This window comes from Balaenoptera acutorostrata, chromosome 5, assembly GCF_949987535.1.
Source record: "Balaenoptera acutorostrata chromosome 5, mBalAcu1.1, whole genome shotgun sequence".
NCBI lineage: Eukaryota > Metazoa > Chordata > Mammalia > Artiodactyla > Balaenopteridae > Balaenoptera > Balaenoptera acutorostrata.
Window position 1 is genome coordinate 100,645,630 of NC_080068.1, and position 21,815 is coordinate 100,667,444.

General features: G+C 41.3%; 1 protein-coding gene across 1 annotated transcript in view; it reads right to left on the reverse strand.

The window, feature by feature from the left end:
- BST1 (bone marrow stromal cell antigen 1) overlaps positions 1 to 14,528 on the reverse strand; it is a 29,170-nt gene extending 14,642 nt beyond the window's left edge. The window contains exons 1-7 of the mRNA XM_007167351.2: positions 14,505 to 14,528; positions 12,839 to 13,119; positions 11,569 to 11,695; positions 10,349 to 10,484; positions 6,784 to 6,866; positions 4,045 to 4,121; positions 3,271 to 3,363 (exon numbers count right to left, since the gene is read on the reverse strand). Coding sequence (XP_007167413.2) covers positions 3,271 to 3,363; positions 4,045 to 4,121; positions 6,784 to 6,866; positions 10,349 to 10,484; positions 11,569 to 11,695; positions 12,839 to 13,119; positions 14,505 to 14,528 — 821 coding nt within the window. The remainder of the gene's footprint in view (positions 1 to 3,270; positions 3,364 to 4,044; positions 4,122 to 6,783; positions 6,867 to 10,348; positions 10,485 to 11,568; positions 11,696 to 12,838; positions 13,120 to 14,504) is intronic.
- Positions 14,529 to 21,815: the final 7,287 nt, after the last annotated feature.

Genomic DNA, 21,815 nt, shown 5'->3' on the forward strand with positions numbered 1-21,815 from the left:
AGACTTTTGCAATATATTTATTCCCACAAGACTTTTAAAATATTACAATGTGATTGTGCTGCCCAACGCATTTTGTAATATGCGTTTGCCCATGTCTGTGTATATACATATATACCTCTCTGCCATTATTTTTAATTCCTGCCTGGGCTACCTTACATAATCAGAACACAATTCATAAAAGCAGTCGCCTCTTGTTAAAGACCAAGTTTCATTCCTATATTTCAATGTCACTGACACTACAAAAAAACCTTGTTGAAGTTTCATTTTCATACACAGGCTTAATTATTTGTTTCCTTAGCATACATTCCTGAAAGTAGGTTTTCTGTCACCGAGGTTTTGAATGCATTTTAAGGCTCTTGATGGCACTGCCACACTGAACCCCATGTTGACCACCCCAACAGAGTATAAGATGTCTATCTCCCCACATTCTCATCAACAGGGATTCGTGCCCTCCCGATGGTCATAGTTACGTAGGGATTGATAAAGGCAAACAGAGGTGGGTACAACACTGTCAGCTGTGATGAGTAGGTATGTTATTCACGTTGCAGACAGGATCCGGCCTCACTTTACCTGGAGTGGGAAGGTGAACAGCTTCCCCACTATAAAATTAACAGAGAGGGAGTGTACAGGGAGGAAATGAGCCACTGGAGGAAGTTTTCACAGAAGTGGAATTCTAGGCATTACGGGAATGAAGAGGGTAAGGTGTTGAGTGACATCGTGTTTTAAAACCTTGCCAAAATCTGGGACTATGTCCTTCTCTGGGCCAAGTTCACTACTTAGAATTTTTTGTTAAGCAATGACATGGAGGTTTCAGGACACCTAGACACAGAGCTCAGTCAATGGGTTATTTTACCTTTTTTTTTTTTTTTTTAAATAAAAGCAATCAAAGCAGTGCTAAACACAATTAGCTATCAGCCATGTGATTTTTCACTCTCTACGATTTTTTTCCCCTAAAATCTGAGCAGTTTGGGACCCTTATTTTCTTAGCTCATGACCTGCACCTCCATCCTGTGGCACAGATGTGGACAACCAGGTGTTCTGACCCCTTTATCATCTCTCCTGACACAGAAATAATGGGCTGAGATGACAATGAATTGCAATTTCCTTATCTCATTAAAAACAGATTCAAAGAAAACAAAAATAAACAAATGTGACCTAATGAAACTTAAAAGCTTTTGCACAGCAAAGGAAACCATAAGCAAGACAAAAAGACAACCCTCAGAATGGGAGAAAATATTTGCAAACGAAGCAACTACAAAGGATTGATCTCCAAAATATACAAGCAGCTCATGCAGCTCAATATCAAAAAAAACAAAAAACCCAATCCAAAAATGGGCAGAAGACCTAAATAGACATTTCTCCAAAGAAGATATACAGATTGCCAACAAACACATGAAAGTATGTTCAACATCACTAATCAACAGAGAAATGCAAATCAAAACTACAACGAGGTCAGAATGGCCGTCATCAAAAAATCTACAAACAATAAATGCTGAAGTGGGTGTGGAGAAAAGGGAACCCTCTTGCACTGTTGGTGGGAATGTAAATTGATACAGCCACTATGGAGAACAGTATGGAGGTTCCTTAAAAAGCTAAAAAAAGAACTACCACATGACCCAGCAATCCCACTACTGGGCATATACCCTGAGAAAACCATAATTCAGAAAAGAGTCATGTACCACAATGTTCATTGCAGCACTATTTATAATAGCCAGGACATGGAAGTAACCTAAGTGTCCATTGACAGATGAATGGATAAAGAAGATGTGGCACATATATACAATGGAATATTACTCAGCCATAAAGAGAAACGAAACTGAGTTATTTGTAGTGAGGTGGATGGACCTAGAGTCTGTCATACATAGTGAAGTAAGTCAGAAAGAGAAAAACAAGTACCGTATGCAAACACGTATATATGGAATCTAAAAAAAAATGGTTCTGAAGAACCTAGGGGCAGCACAGGAATAAAGACGTAGACATAGAGAATGGCCTTGAGGACACAGAGAGGGGGAAGGATAAGCTGGGAAGAAGTGAGAGAGTGGTATTGACATATATACACTACCAAATGTAAAATAGATAGCTAGTGGGAAGCAGCCGCATAGCACAGGGAGATCAGCTCGGTGCTTTGTGACCACCTAAGGGGGTGGAATAGGGAGGGTGGGAGGGAGACGCAAGAGGGAGGGGATATGGGGATATATGTATACATATAGCTGATTCACTTTGTTATACAGCAGAAACTAACACAACAATGTAAAGCAATTATACTCCAATAAAGATGTTTAAAAAAAAAAAGATTCAAAGGACGATCTTTCTCTGATAGATACATTAAAACAACAAGCAAGCATAATATCTAGACAAAAAGCAACTTCTCACAGAAACAAGAAAAACAATACACATTGTTTTTCATGCAACAATAAGTATAATTTGTCTTCTGGGAAGAGAAAAGCAGATTCTGGTATGACTATGTAATAAGTCATTTGCAAATTTAATCTACTGCCCAAGAGACAGAAAAAAAATATCACTCATTATATGGTGAGTCTTAGGGGGTCCTGGCGGCCTGAAATGGGGAATTTGCTAAGATTCTTCCAGAACATTCTTTCAGTAACACGTGCCTTCAATGCTTTCCCCAATGTAGCTTCAATGCTCTGAAGGACAGGGCCCCAGCTGCTTCTGAAGCACCATCACGGCTGCACAGCTTTTACCAGGCTTGGCCTTACTGGCTTGTCTCTGAGCCAACTGGGTTTACGTTTTTTATCTTTAGTTTTGCCAGCAGGGCCCTTTGTTGATGAGAAGGATGAGTTCAAGTTTGCATTGATATCTGAGCTGATATAACCACTTGAGTTAGTGGCTTCCCAGAAAAATATGGATCATAAAAGTTTCCTTAGCCAGTTACCTGAGACCCAGCTGCGAAACTGGTTGTTCTCTGAGAAGAACGTCTTCATTACATGGTCCGTGAGTCCATTCTGTGAACTCCCAGTGAAGCTTTTGAGCTTTAAATGACCAGGGAGAAAAACTGGCTTTGACCTACACAAATGACCTACTCAGAAAGGCTGAGAGGAATATCTGGATAAAGGAGATTTTCTCTCTGGGCTCAGGACTGACTCATGGCATTTCCAGAAAGTCAAGCCTTTGCCTTTCTCTGTCCACCACATTAGAAACAGAGAAGACTGTTGATTCCCCAGAAATGTAAATGTAAATCAGACTGGATCATATCACATCCAAGAAAAGCATGTTTGCACAAAGATTGTTACCAGCAGCACCATAACTTACACATTGGATCCGCCGATTTCATGCATAACCCAGATCTCAAGGCGTGTGATTTTATCCTTCTGTAAGTGAGGAATTTCAAAATCTGCAAAAAACCTGAGAAACAGGAAAGACATTTCTTAAAGTCCTAAAGCAATATGATACTGTTCCCATATCAATGTTAGTAGACTTACACATTTGTTTTAAAGCTTTGGGGGGTGGTACTTTTTAGCTTTAATTTTTAGGTTACTTATTTCATTCAGGCATTCATCAGCTGTTAGTGGTATAAATGTATGGACATGGTTCTGATCTCCAGGTCATTCAATTGTTTTTCTCTACCTGATCTTACAGAAGCAAGCATTAGACTGGGGATGTGGATGATTCTCTTAAGCCTCCATTAAAAACAACTAAAAAGGGCTTCCCCGGTGGCGCAGTGGTTGAGAATCTGCCTGCCAATGCAGGGGACACGGGTTCGAGCCCTGGTCTGGGAAGATCCCACATGCCACGGAGCAACTCGGCCCGTGAGCCACAATTACTGAGCGTCTGGAGCCTGTGCTCGGCAACGAGAGGCCGCGATAGTGAGAGGCCCGCGCTCCGCGATGAAGAGTGGCCCCCGCTTGCCACAACTAGAGAAAGCCCTTGCACAGAAACGAAGACCCAACACAGCCATACATACATAAATAAAAAGAATGTAAGCAGACAAGAATATCATTAAAAAAAATTTTTTTTAATTTAAAAAAAAACAACTAAAAACACATTTTGGCATCTTTGTCTTACATGTTGGTGCTGCATTCTTACCCTTTTACAGGATAGGCTCCTGTTGGCTCTGAACCATTCAGCATGACATAGATCACCCCAGAACTATCCTTTGCATACTGCAAAAAGAAGCAAGCATTTTGAGTAAGCTAAGATGTCATTTTTAAGCTATGAAATGGTCAATTGTTTTTTAAATTGACAATTTTCAATACTGGCAAGAATGTGATAAATTTGGTATTTCATAGAGCCAGAGGGATGCAAACTGGCTTATCTTGGAAAGCAAATTGCTTTGAAATGTCAAAAACGCAGTAATTCCATGCCTGGGAATCTACCATTATAAAATAATGCAAACTAGTATCAGATTCCAGCATTGTATCAGCTGGTGTACACTAACTTATGCTGCCATTACAAACAACCTCAAAATCACAGTGGCTTTAAACAAGAAAGATTTATTTCATGCACACACTACATGTTTATCACAAGTGTTTGGATTTGGGGTTTGGGTTTTGCTCCATATGTCCTTGCTCTGGGACCCAAGCTGATGAAGTCTCCACAACTGCAGAGTCACTGGTTATCAGGAAAGGGAGAAGAAAGTGGCAAATCACAGACCAGTTCTTAAAAGCTTCCACCCAGATGTCACACAGTCATTCCTATTCACATCCTATTGGCCAGTGTAAGTCACACATAAGTAACTTCAAGAGACAGAATGAGTGCAAACCACATGCTCAGAAGATGAGCCAGAAATACTTGGTAAACAGCACAAAGGATCACCTGGTGCACAGAGATGTGTGCAAAGATGTATATTGTAGCATGGTCTGTAACCAGTCTAAAACAGTCAACAACAGGGAAGGATAAGTCTGGGACTATGAGTCAACCCCTGAAATTCCCAAGGGACAGACAGGTCCAGAGAAGTTCCCAAGTCTCCAGTTGAGAACACTACTGGAGCATATAATTTCCCTGATAAAACGTTTATTCTAGTGTGAAGCCGGGTGGGGGGGACGGCAGGGGGTATCACGCAGCTCTGTGACACGTGCCCAGCAGAGCCACGCCGAATGCCAGCCGCAACAAAGCAATAATGTACTCCATGCCACGCCTGTCTCAGATTGCATCCAAGGAGGCTAACAGTCTCAGTTAAATCTTCAAATGTCAAGGTCTGATGACCACTATTTGCCCTTAGGTAGCATGAATATGGATGATTAGTTTTCTTATTTATACTTTCTATAATTTGTCATTCTCTATCCTGAGCAGTTATTACATTGATGATAAAAAATTTTTTCATTAAAAAAATGCATGCAGATACAGTGAGGCTCTATGAAGTCATGGTTGAAAATTTGGTTTCTGGCTGCTGCCCTTAGTAGCTGGGTAATAAGTCTGATCAAGTTTCTTGGCCTCTCTCTGCCTCATTTTTCCTATCTGTAAAACAAGGGTAATAAGAGTCCCTACCCCATAGGACTGTAAACATCAAATCACTTAAAATAATGCTTAACATTTATTGAATACTTCTTTGCTATAGTTCAGACCCTCTCCTCACCACTATAGTATCTCTCATGTTCAGACTATCCAGCGTATTCTAAGGGCTCATAAAATGTGGGCATGGTTATTAGATTATTAGATTCCCATTCTAGAGTTGAAGGAAGTATAAGATGGTGGCTTGGAGCACACTTTGAAGTTGGGCAGATCTGCTGGGGAGAATATGGGTTTGTTTTTTTTTAAACATATAATGTTGACATCACCCCCAAGTTGTCGTTATGATCCCATGTTCAAGTGATGATACATCCACCGCCTCCCACTCCTCGCTGAGGGGCTCGGGCAGCTCACTGCCAGCTGCCTGGAGCCTGCACCCCAGCAGAACCTGTGGGGAGTGGGCATGGATGGAGCGCTCCGACCGGAGCTGGCAGGAGAGCACAGGAATAAGAATGCTTCTGTCTGGAGCGGGTCCTCTGCTCAGATCCAAACTGCAGCTGTGGTGGAGGATTTGACCAAAGTCTCTCTCACCCTGATTAACAGTGGACCCAGTGGACACCTGGTGATCCAGAGCAGGAAGTAGGACCAGAAGAGACACAGATAGCCCTGAAAGGACCTTGGTGGCAGTGGGTAGAAGGACCTGACATCCACCAGCCTCCTAGTCAGTACAGCTAACAGTTCATAGTTGACTGCTTTGCTCAGTAGTTGAGCTAAGGACTGCACCCTCTTTATTTGGAATCTTTGGTCTAACGCTGGTGACAGAAAATGTAAGCCGTCGTCACTGGCATGTTATAGCTACCGATAGCTATCATCAACTCTGGTGACAATATCCTCCGAGAAACAGACCCACATTTAGGGGACCATTTCTTCGTCTCCAGTTTATCCCTGGTCTCCTATTGCCTCCTCTTCAGTTAATATCAACCTTGTGCACATCTCTGACGCCCACTTCTAGATCTTAGGGGTCCCAGGTCTCCTATAAAGCAGGGGTTACCCCACTTCACACCTCAATCAAAATCACATTGATTTGAACTACTAACAACAACCACAACCCCAGAGTAATAATGACTGTTTAATACCTTCTTCGGGAGCTAACATTCAGTATTTTTTCTCTGTACCAGGCATTGCATTAAGCATTTTAGCTTCTTAAATCCTCACCCCTTTATGGAACAGAGAGCGTGAATCAGAATGTCGCAAAGGTAAAAACTGAGACTCAGAGAAGTTTAGTAATGACCCAATGGCCCAGCCTCTGAACCCTCCCGTCCCCTGTTCACAGATCCCACACCTGCTCAGCCGCCCAGCCAGCCATCCCAGGATTACCTGGATGGATGCACTTTTCCAGTAAGAATCCACAGGATTGTTTTCACAATCTTCTGATGTAGGGCAGGATTGGTAGTCGAGTCCTACAGGGAAAACAGACAAACACATTTTATTTCAAAGATTATATCAAGGAAGAATTAATTGAAAATATTCGTTGGCTCCGCAAAATATACTGAACCTCATTCTACATAATGTGTATGGGCTTAACATTCATAGTTCTGCCCACCCAGTCTACAAGGAGCCTAGTGAGGAAGCACCCAACCCCTGATACAAAGACATTTGTCACTGTGCTCGGCACAAACGTGAGGAAGGCGGAGAACTAAACAGCTGGGTGAATTCTCTACTGGAGCGCTAGCAAGTGATATATATATATCCAAAAATTATATATAATATTATACATTGTATCCATATTAAAAATTATATATTAAAAAATTGATATTTATTACATATATAACTTTTTTTTTTTTGCATTGTTGGGAGAAATGCCTTCTCCAATTAACCCAGGTCTTAGAAGTAAATACAAGAAAAATAGACCAAGAAAGTAACAGTCCTTAACCAGAAAACAGAAATTTTATAACATTTAAAATACAGAAAATGTTAAAATGTATTACATTTTAAAAAATTTTAAGGACAAAATTCAGCAGATAGGGCTTCCCTGGTGGTGCAGTGGTTGAGAATCTGCTTGCCAATGCAGGGGACACGGGTTCGAGCCCTGGTCTGGGAAGATCCCACATGCCGCAGAGCAACTAGGCCCATGAGCCACAATTACTGAGCCTGCGCGTCTGGAGCCTGTGCTCCGCAACAAGAGAGGCCACGATAGTGAGAGGCCCCCGCACCGCGATGAAGAGTGGTCCCCACTTGCCACAACTAGAGAAAGCCCTCGCACAGAAACGAAGACCCAACACAGCCATAAATTAATTAATTAATTAAATAAATAAACCCAAAGTTTAAAAAAAAAATTCAGCAGATATATAATGGGGTTTGTTCCCCATTTACTCTATAAGAAAAGGAGAAAGTGTTAATTGACAATTCGTTCCAGGGAGAACCAAGCAAGGCAAAATGTGAACTTCTTGAAGGGAAACACACGGAGCTTCCTTGCTCCCTCTGGGTGCACCAGCATCTCGATGTGCTCCCCAACTTGGAGGCTCCCCAAACCCCATCAGAGAGGGGTTTTTATGGAGATTTCATTATGTAGACATGATTGATTAAATCATTGGTGATTAACTCAATCTCCAGTCCCCCTCCCCTTCCCAGAGGACAGAGGATGGGGCTGAAAGTCCCAACTCTCTAATGATGCCTCTGTCTTTTTGGTGACCAGCCCGCATCTGAAGCTATCTAGGGGCTCCCAACCACCAGTCATCCCATTACCGTACAAAAGACACTCATCGCTCCTCAGAGTCCAAGGGTTTCAGGAGCTGTGTGCCAGGAACCAGGGGGACCAAGACCAAATATTAATTTGCAGTCTCCCTCCCTTCATGATCTCTCCATCTCACCCCTCCTCCATTCTCCCTCACCCTCTGTAGGATCATCAAGCTGAGGCTTCCTGGTCTCAGTCCATTGGAAGAATGGCCACATCCATCTGATCTGCACCCTGCCATGCTTCCCATCTCACGCAGAGTGAAAGTCAGCATCCTCACGATGTCCTGTGCTGTCTGGCCCTCCTTCGTTCCTCTAGCCTCCCAGTCTACTACTTGCCTCTTCACTTACTGCCTGCCTTTCTGTTCCTTAAATATGCCACACACACTCCCACCTCAAGGCCTTTGCACGTGCTGTTCCCTCTGTCAGGAAATGCTCTTCCTCAAGTCCTTTAGGTCTTTGCTCAAACATCAGCTTCTCAGTGAGGCCTTCCCTGGGCCTGTGTAAAACTGCAATGCTTCCCTCTCCCCTCCTCACCAGCCAGCACTCCCTACCCTCTTTTCCCTGTTTTGTTTTTCTCTGTAACCTTTATAATCTTATGGCGAACTGTATATATATGTTTTTACTTGCCTGCTGATGGTCTTATCTCCACCCCTGCCCCTATAATGTAAGGATGAGGTATTATTTTCCTGGTCTATTCTCTTGCTGCCTAGAAGAGCAAGGACTGGCATGGAGGAGGCACTCTACACACTTCATAGATGGATGAATGAATGGAGGAGCAAGAAACAAAACTGAGCTTAGGTTAACTGTTTTTTTTTTTTTTGGCCATGCCGCACGGCATGTGGGATCTAAGTGACTCCAATACCCAGGGAGGAAGAACCTCCAGTTTTCACGAAGGGACCACCTCCCCCCACCCGCTTTCCTTGCTGGCCTTCGTCCTGCTCAGCCTTCAGGCTCATCAGGAGCTAGAGCCGCCAGGAAGCTTCCCGAGGCTCTGGTCTATGCCGGTGTCTCCCTCTGCTACTCCCTAGCTCTGGGTCGTTCCCGCCTCAGAGCACACCTCTCCACACTCACAAAGCTACACGTTTCCTGAGGGCAGAGACTGCTGTATCACCAGCTCCTAGCGTGGGAGCTGATGAATGAGGAGCGTTTTCCTTACCATCAGGCCAGCCCCTGTGACTTTAACTTTCACTGTGATTTTGCCAACTACAAATTGGCACTTGCCATCTACCTCTACAAGGATCAAATCATGAGCCGCTGCAGCCGCTGACCTTCAACAGCCCCTGAAAGGAGTTCAGGGTGGAGGTCAGGAAGGAGGCACTCTGGGCTCTGGGAAAAACTGGCAGAACAGGTCTTTAGATAGTTAAGATATTTTCAGGAGAAGATTTTATGAGCCCAAGTCTTGCATCTCCTCATATCTAGGAAAGTACTAAAATCACTAATGGTGACATCTGTTCCTTTTGACTAGCAGCAGGTCTCTGCCAAAATGTGTACCTGACCGCACACACCCACCCCCTTCACTAAAATCATACATGACAGTGACCTTCCCCCCTACCTCTTTGGAGCAGTTCTCAGAGCTATCTGAAGTGTTGTCTCCTGGGCTATAGTCCTCATTTTGCCCTAAATAAAGCTTAACTCTCAGCTTTCACGTTGTGCTTTTTTTTTTTTAAGTCAATAATTTGAGTCTCAAAATATCTGCTGGTGGCCTGGAGCAGCTTCAGAATCAGTGAGAAGAGGGGAGAATCCTGGCCCTAGTTCTTCAAGTCATTTAACCTCCCAAAGCCTCAGTTTTCCCCTCTGGAAAATGAGGATAGTGAGACAGAGTCATGCAGGACCCTGGAGTCAGACTGTCTGACTTTGCTGTTTACGCGCTGTGCACTCCTGAGCAAGTTTCTCAATCTTGCTGTGCCTCACTTTCCTCGTTTGTCAAAATAGGAATCAGGATAGGACCTAGGCCATGGGGCTGTTGCAGGGATTAAATGAGTTAATATCCATAAAGTGCTTAGAACAGTACCTAGCAAAAGATAGATTCTCTTTCTCTATTATCATTGTTATTATTTAATTATTATTATGACCACTTTACCTGAGAGGATTTGAGGGGGGCGGAATCCAAAGAGATAAAAATGCATATGAAAGCACTTAGCACAAATGGCAAATGCATAGTAAATAGGAACCCTGACTTTTCTTGTGATTCGTGCAGAAGTCTTACCAGAGGCATTTTTCTGTCGACACCAGCTCAAGAAATCTCCAACCATGCCATACAGAACATTGCACAGTGGCATAAAGCGGCGGCCGTTCTCCGCATAGCTGGTGACAAGGAGGTGGTTGTTTTCCCAGAACAGGGACTAAGGAAAAACCAACACAAAATGAAATCAAAACTGATTTCTTCAGGCACAGTATCATCAAGACAAGTCAGGCCAACCATTTCTCATTCACCTGGGACTTGCCTCACAACAACTGAACCTTCTTTGTCTTTGTCTTTAGTTACCCATTCAGAGAGTGCTACCAGCACTCTTTTCTTTATTCCAAGGGTATCATGCAAATGTTAATGAAATATTTTCCCAGCAGAGAAAAAATATAATACATACATACATATATATTTTTTCTAGTAGTTATAGATAGATAGTTTTTTTTTTTTAAATCAATGGACCTGGGTTCAAATTCTGGGTCTGTCATATACTAAATGTGTGATCTTGACCAAGGCATGTAATCTCCCTGTGCCTCAGTTTCCACATGTGGAAAATGGGGAGTATGACCCCTTTCTCTTCTCCCAGAGCTGTGGTTAGGATGATATGCAATCACAAAATGAATTCCTAAAGGGTAAAGTGTCTCAAAAATACATTACCTTTATATTATACTTTATAGTTTCCACTATGAAGTTACAATGTTTTCACATAGTAATAATAACTCAAGGTACTGTTCTAAACAAGCAATTTACGTAGATGTTCTCATTTACTTTCACTGTATTAGTGCTTAGAGTGCAGACAGAATACAGACATGTAAACCACATGATTATATGTTAACCAGTTTCTTCAAGAAACTGGTCCTGAATGGATATAATCTTAAGACCTGTTAAGAGGAGGTATTGGTCTCCTGGGAGGCTACTGACATAGAGGGTTTTCTGAAGTACTCAAGGTTCAGGCCTTTGGAGCCAGTTAGGATGGAGATTGTTCAGAACTGGCCAGGTGCAGAGGCCCCGTGGGAAAGGTGTGGTGACTCGCTGATGTTCTTGTCGTTTCTGCACTGACTTCTTGACTTAGGAAAGTTCCTTCTGCCCAGGACTGGCAGGAGACCCAGGAGCACCTTTGAAGACAGAGCCACTTTCCCACCAGAGAGCCTGGCGCACATTGTGAGTTGGTTGCTTGGCCTGGACACTGTCTGTCTCTATAGAGACAGAGCAACGTTTTACCGAGGCGAAGGTAGAGTTACCTTGTCTCTGGGAATGGAGTGCCTGGAGAGGTTAATAAAAAGGTCGTAATCTGAGGGAAGCACGGAACAGGGATCCTTATCCAGCACCAGTTTAAAGGCTTCCCAGATGGCTGTGCAGTTCTTGTCCCTGCGGAAAAGTACAAGTTTAAAAGAGAAAAAGAAAAGAAAAAAAAAAAGACCACATTCCAGTGTGATATATTTCCATTTCTCCAAGTTTTTTACTAGTGATTTTGTCAAATATCAACTCTTCAGAACTGGGCATACAAAAAAGACAGGAAATTGTCATAACTCTTGCATTAACCCCAATTCAGAAGAGGAAGAAAAATAACTTTGGTGATGGATTTAGAAATCTGACAGTGGAAGTGTCTTTCAGAGGTGCAACACACATTTCTTAGAACTTAGAACAGGCTCACAGAGACAGCAGAAAATGCACAGAGCTAGACGGTGACAATTCCAATAAACCACATGGGCTGCCAGCTTCAGGTGCCCCTTCATTTAGACACAGGTCCATCCTGGGGTTGAGGGCCAGGTGAGATCAAGTGGACATGCAAGACCCTGTAAAATCAGGAGTGAGCACAGAGTGTGGAAAAAGACTGTTCCACCTCCTGCTAAGGCAGAAAGTATGACTTCCAGGGTCTGCTGCAACTCCTTAAGTCCAACCTAGCTTTCCAAAACCATTTCCCACCCCATTTGTAACTTATTTCTTATGCTGGGTGGTAACATGGGTGTTCCCTGTATTATTTTCCATTCTTTTTTATTGGCCTAAAATCTGTCACAATAAAAACAACTGGCACAAGAGAGGGACTTTATGAAAACAGAAAAAATGTGTCCAAGGAAGGAACAAAAATTAGTAAGAAGCACAGTGCTGGCAAGAGAGACTCAAACTTTAAAAGTCCTCTAAATTAGAAGACCTGAAATTTGAATTCCCAAAGTACCTGGGGAATTGCAGCTGGAAATTTGAATTCCCAAAGTACCTGGGGAATTGCAGCTGGAGACCATATTCCTGGGTCTGATGGGTTCTGGTTAACCTTACGCTGGCTGTCGTCCAAACTCACCGCTACCTAATCCTCATCCACTCCCCCCGCAACACCTGCTGCATTTTTACACACACACACACACACACACACGCACACACACACACACCCTTCACCTCCAGACCCCACCCAGTGCACCCTCCCCAGTAGATTCCCCATCCTCCTTCCCTTTTCCCCTCCCCCTCCCTTTCCTCTCCCCCTCCCTCTCGAGCTCCCTCTCCAGCCGCCGCGCTCACCGTAGCTCGGGGCTCAGCACCGCAATGTACTCCGCGCAGCGGCCCAGGAAGATGCTTTGCAGGTGCGGGATGGTGCCCTGCCCGCTCCAGCGCGCGTCCGCAGCGCCTGCAGCGCCCGCGGCCGGCGGCAGCAGCACGAACAGCAGCAGCGCCGGCAGCGGCCGCCGGGACCGCGCACCCCCGGGCTTCCATCGCAGGCACTTTGGGGGTGCCTCCCGGACTCGCCTCCTCCCGTCGCGCTGAGGTGGCTCCCCGAGCTGCCGCTGGGCAAGATTCTTGCCCTACCGGAACCTGCGCTCACTTCCTGTCTCTCTTTCTGCTTCAGCTCCGGGACTGAGTTGGGACATTACCGGGGGCAGGACTATTGCCCTCGGCTAATCACGGCCGGAGTCCACGAGGTGGGAGGCCCAAAGAAGAAGCGAGGTTGGAGAAGGGGTGAGGCGAGTTCAGTCCCCCGAAGGAAGATTTTTCTGGCTTCAAACTATGACAACTTTAACAGACACCCACCCTCTTTCTTACTGGCTAATGATGAGTGGACGGTGTTTGTTTTCAGGAAATAATAACCACAAAAGTTAATATGTATTGAGCTGTTACTATGTGCCAACCACTTTACAAGCATAATTTTCATTGCCTTTTCACAATATCCCTCCGAGCTAGGTTTATCACTCCCATTTACAGGTGAGTGAATTCAGGGAAGTTAAGTAGGTTGTCGGAGGTCACAATCTCCCTTCCAGATAGATGCAAAATTCCAGAGACAATCAGTGTAGAGATCTGAGATTAACAGAACTCACTGGAGGGTCAAGTCCTCAATTTCTACGGTAGTGATAGCTATGTGCCTGGCAGACGTGATAAATGTGGGAGGCCCGTGGGAGGTAGGGTGGAGGGTTCTGGAATATTTTATTTTAATCTCTCTTTTCTATTTTTAAAGTTTATAACCAAAACTCTCATTGTCCTGTCCAGCCCCTCCCTAACTCGAGTCCACTTTCCAGATAAGCATTTTAAATTATTTCAACAGGTTGTTTGTTTTTGTTTTCCTGGCATTTACTTCCACATTTCCAAATAATATGCCTGTATGCTGTTTCTTGATGTTTCCATTTTGGATAGTATTCTTTGACTTCCCACCACGTCAAAGGAAATTTTATCTTTAACCCCACACATCCTCAAAAGGCATCCTTCTGCACCCTTCATTGTCCAAGTCTTTTTATCAAAAGCTTTAACTCAGTAATCAGCATTTACGTTATTATGACTTGTGAATATTATTCATGGCTGAGTTGTAGTATTCTATGATTCTGTTTCCTTTCTTGTGAACTTCATGCTTACCCTAGAGGTAATAATAGTCTCCCTCCCACCATCCCCTACCACTGGCTTATTTGTTTGTTTGTGATATTATATGTACACTTATGATTATGGTCAAATTCTCTACAAGGCATGTAAATCTTTCAATGCATTTAAAAGCATCAGTCAATATTTCAGGTGGTGTGTGTGATTTCTTTCTCTCTCTCTCTTTTCTTTTTGTTTCTTGGAAACACCCTTTTTTGTCCAGTTTACTGTCCCAGTCTACTCTCAACTTGCTGCGTAGTTGTCTTGCAGTGACCCAGGAAGATGCCTGTTCTTGTCTCTCCTGGATGCCCTGTTTCCTAGATCCCATGTCTAGAGCACACCTTACAATAGCTTCTTGAGAAGATGCCATAGGGGCTAAATTTTTTGACTTTTGCATAATAATGTAAAATGTCATTATTCTACCCTCATGCTTGATTGAAAGTTTGGTTAGAGAGAATTTTAAGTTGCAAATCATTTTCCCTCACAATTTTGAAGGCAGTGCTCCACTGTTCTCTGATTTCTATGTTACTATTGAAAAATCTAGAGCCCTTTTCCTAATCCTGTTTATTTGACCTTCTCTCTGGAAGTTTTTAGGATAAATCTCAAGAGTATGAAATTTCGGAGATGAACTTGAGAGCAAGTAATTTCCATTCATTGTGCTGACAGCTCTAGGAAGGATGCTTCCAAGAAACAAAAAAAAAAAAAAGAGAGAGAGACAGAGGGAAAGAAATCACACACACACCACCTGAAGTATTGACTGATGCTTTTGAATGCATTGTGAGATTTATATGTCTTGCAGAGAATTTAACTATAATCATAAATGTATGTAGAATACCAATCAAACAAATAAGCTGGGGGGGGGGGAGGGGGAGGGAGGCGATTACTACCTCTAGTTAAGCAAGTTTATAAGAAAAATATATATAGTCATATAATACTCTAAGCTCAGCCATGAATAATATTCACAAGTCATAATAAAGTAAATGCTGATTATGAAACAGGAGGGAAGGCGGCAGGGCACAACCTTTGAAACAATGACATAGCCAGAGGACATGACATAAACTGATTAGAACCAAATGGGTCCAAGATGGCGGATAAGTCAAATTCCACTAGACCCTGAGCCTCAGTATATGCTCACTGTAACATATCAGCAAGCTAAATGACACACCCACAGGTGCCATGACAGTTCCAAGGCCAATCATAAGGATCAAAAAGTGGGCGGTGGCCCAATTCCTGGAAATCACTGCCCCTTCCTGAAACAGTTGGAATACTCCTCCCACTCATTAGCCTATGAAATTACCCACCCTATAAAAACTGACAACCTCATACCCTGGTGCCTTTCTCACCTTCTGAGACGGCCCACACTCTGTCTGTGGAGTGTGTTTCACTCTAAATAAATCTGCTTCTTACCTATCACTTTGTCTCTCACTGGATTCTTTCCACGTGAGACACAAAGAACATGAGCCTCAGTAAGTCCAGACACCAGGTGAGTGATTCTAATTAAAACACCGTGAGTCCGAGTCCCAAGCAGGGTTTTGGCCATGTTCAAGTCCCAGCCGCGTGGGTTCGAGTCGCAATCTGAGGTTCACAGTTTCAATTACTGCTTTAACATTTATATCCAGAAAAATAGAAAGAATTCAACAACTCAAAAATAAGAAAAACAACCCAAATTTTAAAATGGTATCTGCTTTTAAAATAGTTGAGCAGGTACCTCACCAAAAAAGACATTCCACTACTGGGTATTTTCCAAAGAGAAAATGAAAATATGTCTACCCAAAGATTTATACATGAAATGTTCATAGCAGCTTAATTCATAGTAACCCCTAAACAATGCAAATACCCAACAAGAGAAGAATAAACAAATTGTGATATAGTCTACAATAAAATACTACTAAACAGTGCAAAGGAATGAACTACTGATACACTGGAGAATGTAAGAAAAATGTATATGCTAAATGAAAGAAGCTAGATGTAAAATAATACACACTTTATTATTCTCCTTACGTGAAGTTCTAGAAGGAATAGGATGCTGATATACAGAATTGGGGGAAAAGAGATTTCAGATGGAACCAATTGCCTGAGCAAAGACAGAATAATGGGAAAGCATGGGGCTTCTCCTGAAAAACGTACCATTTTATTTTGACTGATAAATAGGGTACAGGTTGAGACTTGACAAAATAAGTTAGGGTCATACCTTTTATTTTTGCCATGCCTCGCAGCTTGCAGGATCTTAGTTCCCTGACACGGGATTGAACCCATACCATTGGCAGTGAAAGCATGGAGTCCTAACCAATGGACCTCCAGGGAATTCCTAGGGTCATATATCTTTTTTTCTTTTTCTTTTTTTCTTTTTTAACATCTTTATTGGAGTATAATTGCTTTGCAATGGTGTGTTAGTTTCTGCTTTATAACAAAGTGAATCAGCTATACATATACATATATCCCCATATCTCCTCCCTCTTCCGTCTCCCTCCCACCTTCCCTATCCCACCCCTATATATTATATCCTAAAGACCTTGGACACAATAATAATTTGAACTTTGTGCTCTTTTTCTTTTTTTTTGAATTTTATTTTATATATTTTTTTATACAGCAGGTTCTTATTAGTTATCCATTTTATACATATTAGTGTATACATGTCAATTCCAATCTTGCAATTCATCACACCACCACCCCCTCGCCCAGCCACTTTCTACCCTTGGTGTCCATACATTGGTTCTCTACATCTGTGTCACTATTTCTGCCCTGAAAACCAGTTCATCTGTACCATTTTTCAAGGTTCCACATATATGTGTTAATATACGATATTTGTTTTTCTCTTTCTGACTTACTTCACTCTGTATGACAGTCTCTGGATCCATCCATGTCTCTACAAATGACCCAATTTCGTTCCTTTTTATGGCTGAGTAATATTCCATTGTATCTATGTACCACAACTTCTTTATCCATTCGTCTGTCGATGGGCATTTAGGGTGCTTCCATGACCTGGCTATTGTAAATAGTGCTACAATGAATATTGGGGTGCACGTGTCTTTTTGAATTATTGTTTTCTCTGGGTATATGGCCAGTAGTGGGATTGCTGGTCATATAGTAATTCTATTTTTAGTTCTTTAAGGACCCTCCATACTGTTCTCCATAGTGGCTGTATCAATTCACATTCCCACCAACATTGCAAGAGGGTTCCCTTTTCTTCACACCCACTCCAGCATTTGCTGTTTGTAGATTTTCTGATGATGGCCAATCTAACTGGTGTGAGGTGATACCTCATTGTAGTTTTGATTCGCATTTCTCTAATAATTAGTGATGTTGAGCATCATGTGCTTCTTGGCCATCTGTATCTCTTCTTTGGAGAAATGTCTATTTAGGTCTTCTGCCCATTGTTTGATTGGGTTGTTTGTTTGATTAATATTGAGCTGCATGAGCTGTTTATATATTTTGGAGATTAATCCTTTGTCCGTTCATTTGTTTGCAAACATTTTCTCCCATTCTGAGGGTTGTCTTTTCATCTTGTTTGTAGTTTCTTTTGCTCTGCAAAAGCTTTTAAGTTTCGTTAGGTCCCATTTGTTTATTTTTGTTTTTATTTCCATTACTCTAGGAGGTGGATCAAAAAAAGATCTTGCTGTGATTTATGTCAGAGTGTGTTCTTCCTATGTTTTCCTCTAAGAGTTTTATAGTGTGCAGTCTTACATTTAGGTCTCTAATCCATTTTGAGTTTATTTTTGTGTATGGTGTTAGGGAATGTACTAATTTCATTCTTTTACATGTAGCTGTCCAGTTTTCCCGGCACCACTTATTGAAGAGACTGTCTTTTCTCCATTGTATATCCTTGCCTCCCTTGTCATAGCTAAGCTGACCATAGGTGCGTGGGTTTATTTCTGGGCTTTCTATCCTGTTCCATTGATCTATATTTCTGTTTTTTTGCCAGTACCGTATTGTCTTGTTTCCTGTAGCTTTGTAGTATAGTCTGAAGTCACGGAGTCTGATTCCTCCAGCTCTGTTTTTTCCCCTCAAGACTACTTTGGCTATTCGGGGTCTTTTGTGTCTCCATAAAAATTTTAAGATTTTTTTTTCTAGTTCTGTAAAAAATGCCATTAGTAATTTGATAGGGATTGAATTGAATCTGTAGATTGCTTTGGGTACTATAGTCATTTTCACAATATTGGTTCTTCCAATCCAAGAACATGGTATATCTCTCCATCTGTTGGTATCATCTTTAATTTCTTTCATCAGTGTCTTATAGTTTTCTGCATACAGGTCATTTGTCTCCTTAGGTAGGTTTATTCCTAGGTATTTTATTCTTTTTGTTGCAGTGGTAAATGGGAGTGTTGCCTTAATTTCTCTTTCTCTTTTCATCATTAGTGTATAGGAATGCAAGAGATTTCTGTGCATTAATTTTGTATCCTGCAAATTTACCAAATTCATTGATTAGTTCTAATAGTTTTCTGGTGGCATCTTTAGGATTCTCTATGTATAGTATAATGTCATCTGCAAACAGTGACAGTTTTACTGCTTCTTTTCCAATTTGGATTCCTTTTATTTCTTTTTCTTCTCTGATTGCCATGGCTAGGACTTCCAAAACTATGTTGAATAACAGTGGTGAGAGTGGACATCCTTGTCTTGTTCCTGATCTTAGAGGAAATGCTTTCAGTTTTTCACCATTGAGAATGATGTTTTGCTGTGCGTTTGTCATATATGGCCTTTATTATGTTGAGGTAGGTTCCCTCTATGCCAACTTTTTGGAGAGTTTTTATCATAAATGAGTGTTGAATTTTGTCAAAAGCTTTTTCTGCATCTATTGAGATGATCATATGCTTTTTCTTCTTCAATTTGTTAATATGGTGTATCACATGGACTGATTTGCGTAAATTGAAGAATCCTTGCATCCCTGGGATAAATCCCACTTGATCATGGTGTATGATCTTTTTAATGTGTTGTTGGATTCTGTTCACTAGTATTTTTTGAGGATTTTTGCATTTATATTCATCAGTGATCTTTTTCTGTAATTTTCTTTTTTGGTTGTATCTTTGTCTGGTTTTGATATCAGGGTGATGATGGCCTCGTAGAATGAGTTTGGGAGTGTTCCTTCCTTTGCAATTTTTTGGCAGGGTTTGAGAAGGATGGGTGTTAGCTCTTCTCTAAATGTTTGATAGAATTCACTTGTGAAGCCATCTGGTCCTGGACTTTTGTTTGTTAGAAGATTTTTAATCCCAGTTTCAATTTCATTACTTGTGATTGGTCTGTTCATATTTTCTATTTCTTCCTGGTTCAGTCTTGGAAGGTTATACCTTCCTAAGAATTTGTCCATTTCTTCCAGCTTGTCCATATTATTGGCATAGAGTTGCTTGTAGTAGTCTCTTAGGATGCTTTGTATTTCTGCAGTGTCTGTTGTAACTTTTCCTTTTCATTTCTAATTTTATTGATTTTTGTCCTCTCCCTCTTTTTCTTGATGAGTGTGGCTAATGGTTTATCAATTTTGTTTATCTTCTCAAAGAACCAGCTATTAGTTTTATTGATCTTTGCTATTGTTTTCTTTGCTTCTATTTCATTTATTTCTGCTCTGATGTCTGTGATTTCTTTCCTTCTACTAACTTTGGGTTTTGTTTGTTCTTCTTTCTCTAGTTCCTTTAGGTGTAAGGTTAGATTGTTTATTTGAGATTTTCCTTGTTTCTTGAGGTAGGCTTGTATTGCTATAAACTTCCCTCTTAGAACTGCTTTTGCTGCATCCCATAGGTTTTGGATCATCGTGTTTTCATTGTAATTTGTCTCTAGGCATTTTTTGATTTCCTCTTTGATTTCTTCAGTGATCTCTTGGTTACTTAGTAACGTATTGTTTAGCCTCCAGGTGTTTGTGTTTTTTACGTTTTTTTTCCTGTAATTGATTTCTAATCTCATAGCATTGTGGTCAGAAGACATGCTTGATATAATTTCAATTTTCTAAAATTTACTGAGGCCTGATTTGTGACCCAAGATGTGATCTATCCTGGAGAATGTTCTATGTGCACTTGAGAAGAAAGTGTAATCTGTTGTTTTTGAATGGAATATCGTATAAATATCATTTAAATCTATCTGGTCTATTGTGTCATTTAAAGCTTGTGTTTCCTTATTAATTTTCTGTCTGGATGATCTGTCCATTTGTGTAAGCGAGGTGTTAAAGTCCCTCACTATTATTGTGTTACTGTTGATTTCCTTTTTTATAGCTGTTAGCATTTGCCTTATGTATTGAGGTGCTCCTATGTTGGGTGCATATATATTTATAATTGTTATATCTTCTTCTTGGATTGATCCCTTGATCATTATGTAGTGTCCTTCCTTGTCTCTTGTAACATTCTTTATTTTAAAGTCTCCTTTATCTGATAAGAATATTGCTACTCTGGCTTTCTTTTGATTTCCATTTGCATGGAAAGTCTTTTTCCATCCCCTCACTTTCAGTCTTTATGTGTCCCTAGGTCTGAAGTGGGTCTCTTGTAGACAGTATATATATGGGTCTTGATTTTGTATTCATTCAGCGAGCCTGTGACTTTTCGTTGTAGCATTTAATCCATTCACGTTTAAGGTACTTAACAATATGTATGTTCCTATTACCATTTTCTTAATTGTTTTCGGTTTGTTTTTGTAGGTCCTTTTCTTCTCTTGTGTTTCCCATGTAGAGAAGTTCCTTTAGCATTTGTTGTAGAGCTGGTTTGGTGGTGCTGAATTCTCTTAGCATTTGCTTGTCTGTATAGCTTTTGATTTCTCTGTCGAATCTGAATGAGATCCTTGCCGGGTAGAGTAATCTTGGTTGTAGGTTCTTCCCTTTCACCACTTTAAATCTATCATGCCACTCCCTTCTGGCTTGTAGAGTTTCTGCTGAGAAAGCAGCTGTTAACCTTATGGGAGTTCCCTTGTATGTTATTTGTCATTTTTCCCTTGTTGCTTTCAATAATTTTTCTTTGTCTTTAATTTTTGTCAATTTGATTACTATGTGTCTTGGCATGTTTCTCCTTGGGTTTATCCTGCCTGGGAGTTTCTGCACTTCCTGGACTTGGGTGGCTATTTCCTTTCCCATGTTAGGGAAGTTTTTGACTATAATCTCTTCAAATATTTTCTTGGGTCCTTTCTCTCTCCCTTCTCCTTCTGGGACCCCTATAATGTGAATGTTGTTGCATTTAATGTTGTCCCAGTGGTCTCTTAGGCTGTTTTCATTTCTTTTCATTCTTTTTCTTTATTCTGTTCCATGGCAGTGAATTCCACCATTCTGTCTTCCAGGTCATTTATGCGTTCTTCTGCCTCAGTTATTCTGCTATTGATTCCTTCTAGTGTATTTTTCATTGCAGTTATTGTATTGTTCATCTCTGTTTGTTTGTTCTTTAAATCTTCTAGGTGTTTGTTCTTCAATTCTTCTAATATGTTTGTTAAACATTTCTTGCATCTTCTCAAACTTTGCCTCCATTCTTTTTCCGAGGTCCTGGATCATCTTCACTATGATTATTCTGAATTATTTTTCTGGAAGGTTGCCTATCTCCACTTCATTTAGTTGTTTTTCTGGGGTTTTATCTTGTTCCTTCATCTGGTACAAAGTCCTCTGCCTTTTCATTTTGTGTATATTTCTGTGAATGTGGTTTTCCTTCCACAGGCTGCAGGATTGTAGTCCTTCTTGCTTCTGCTCTCTGCCCTCTGATGG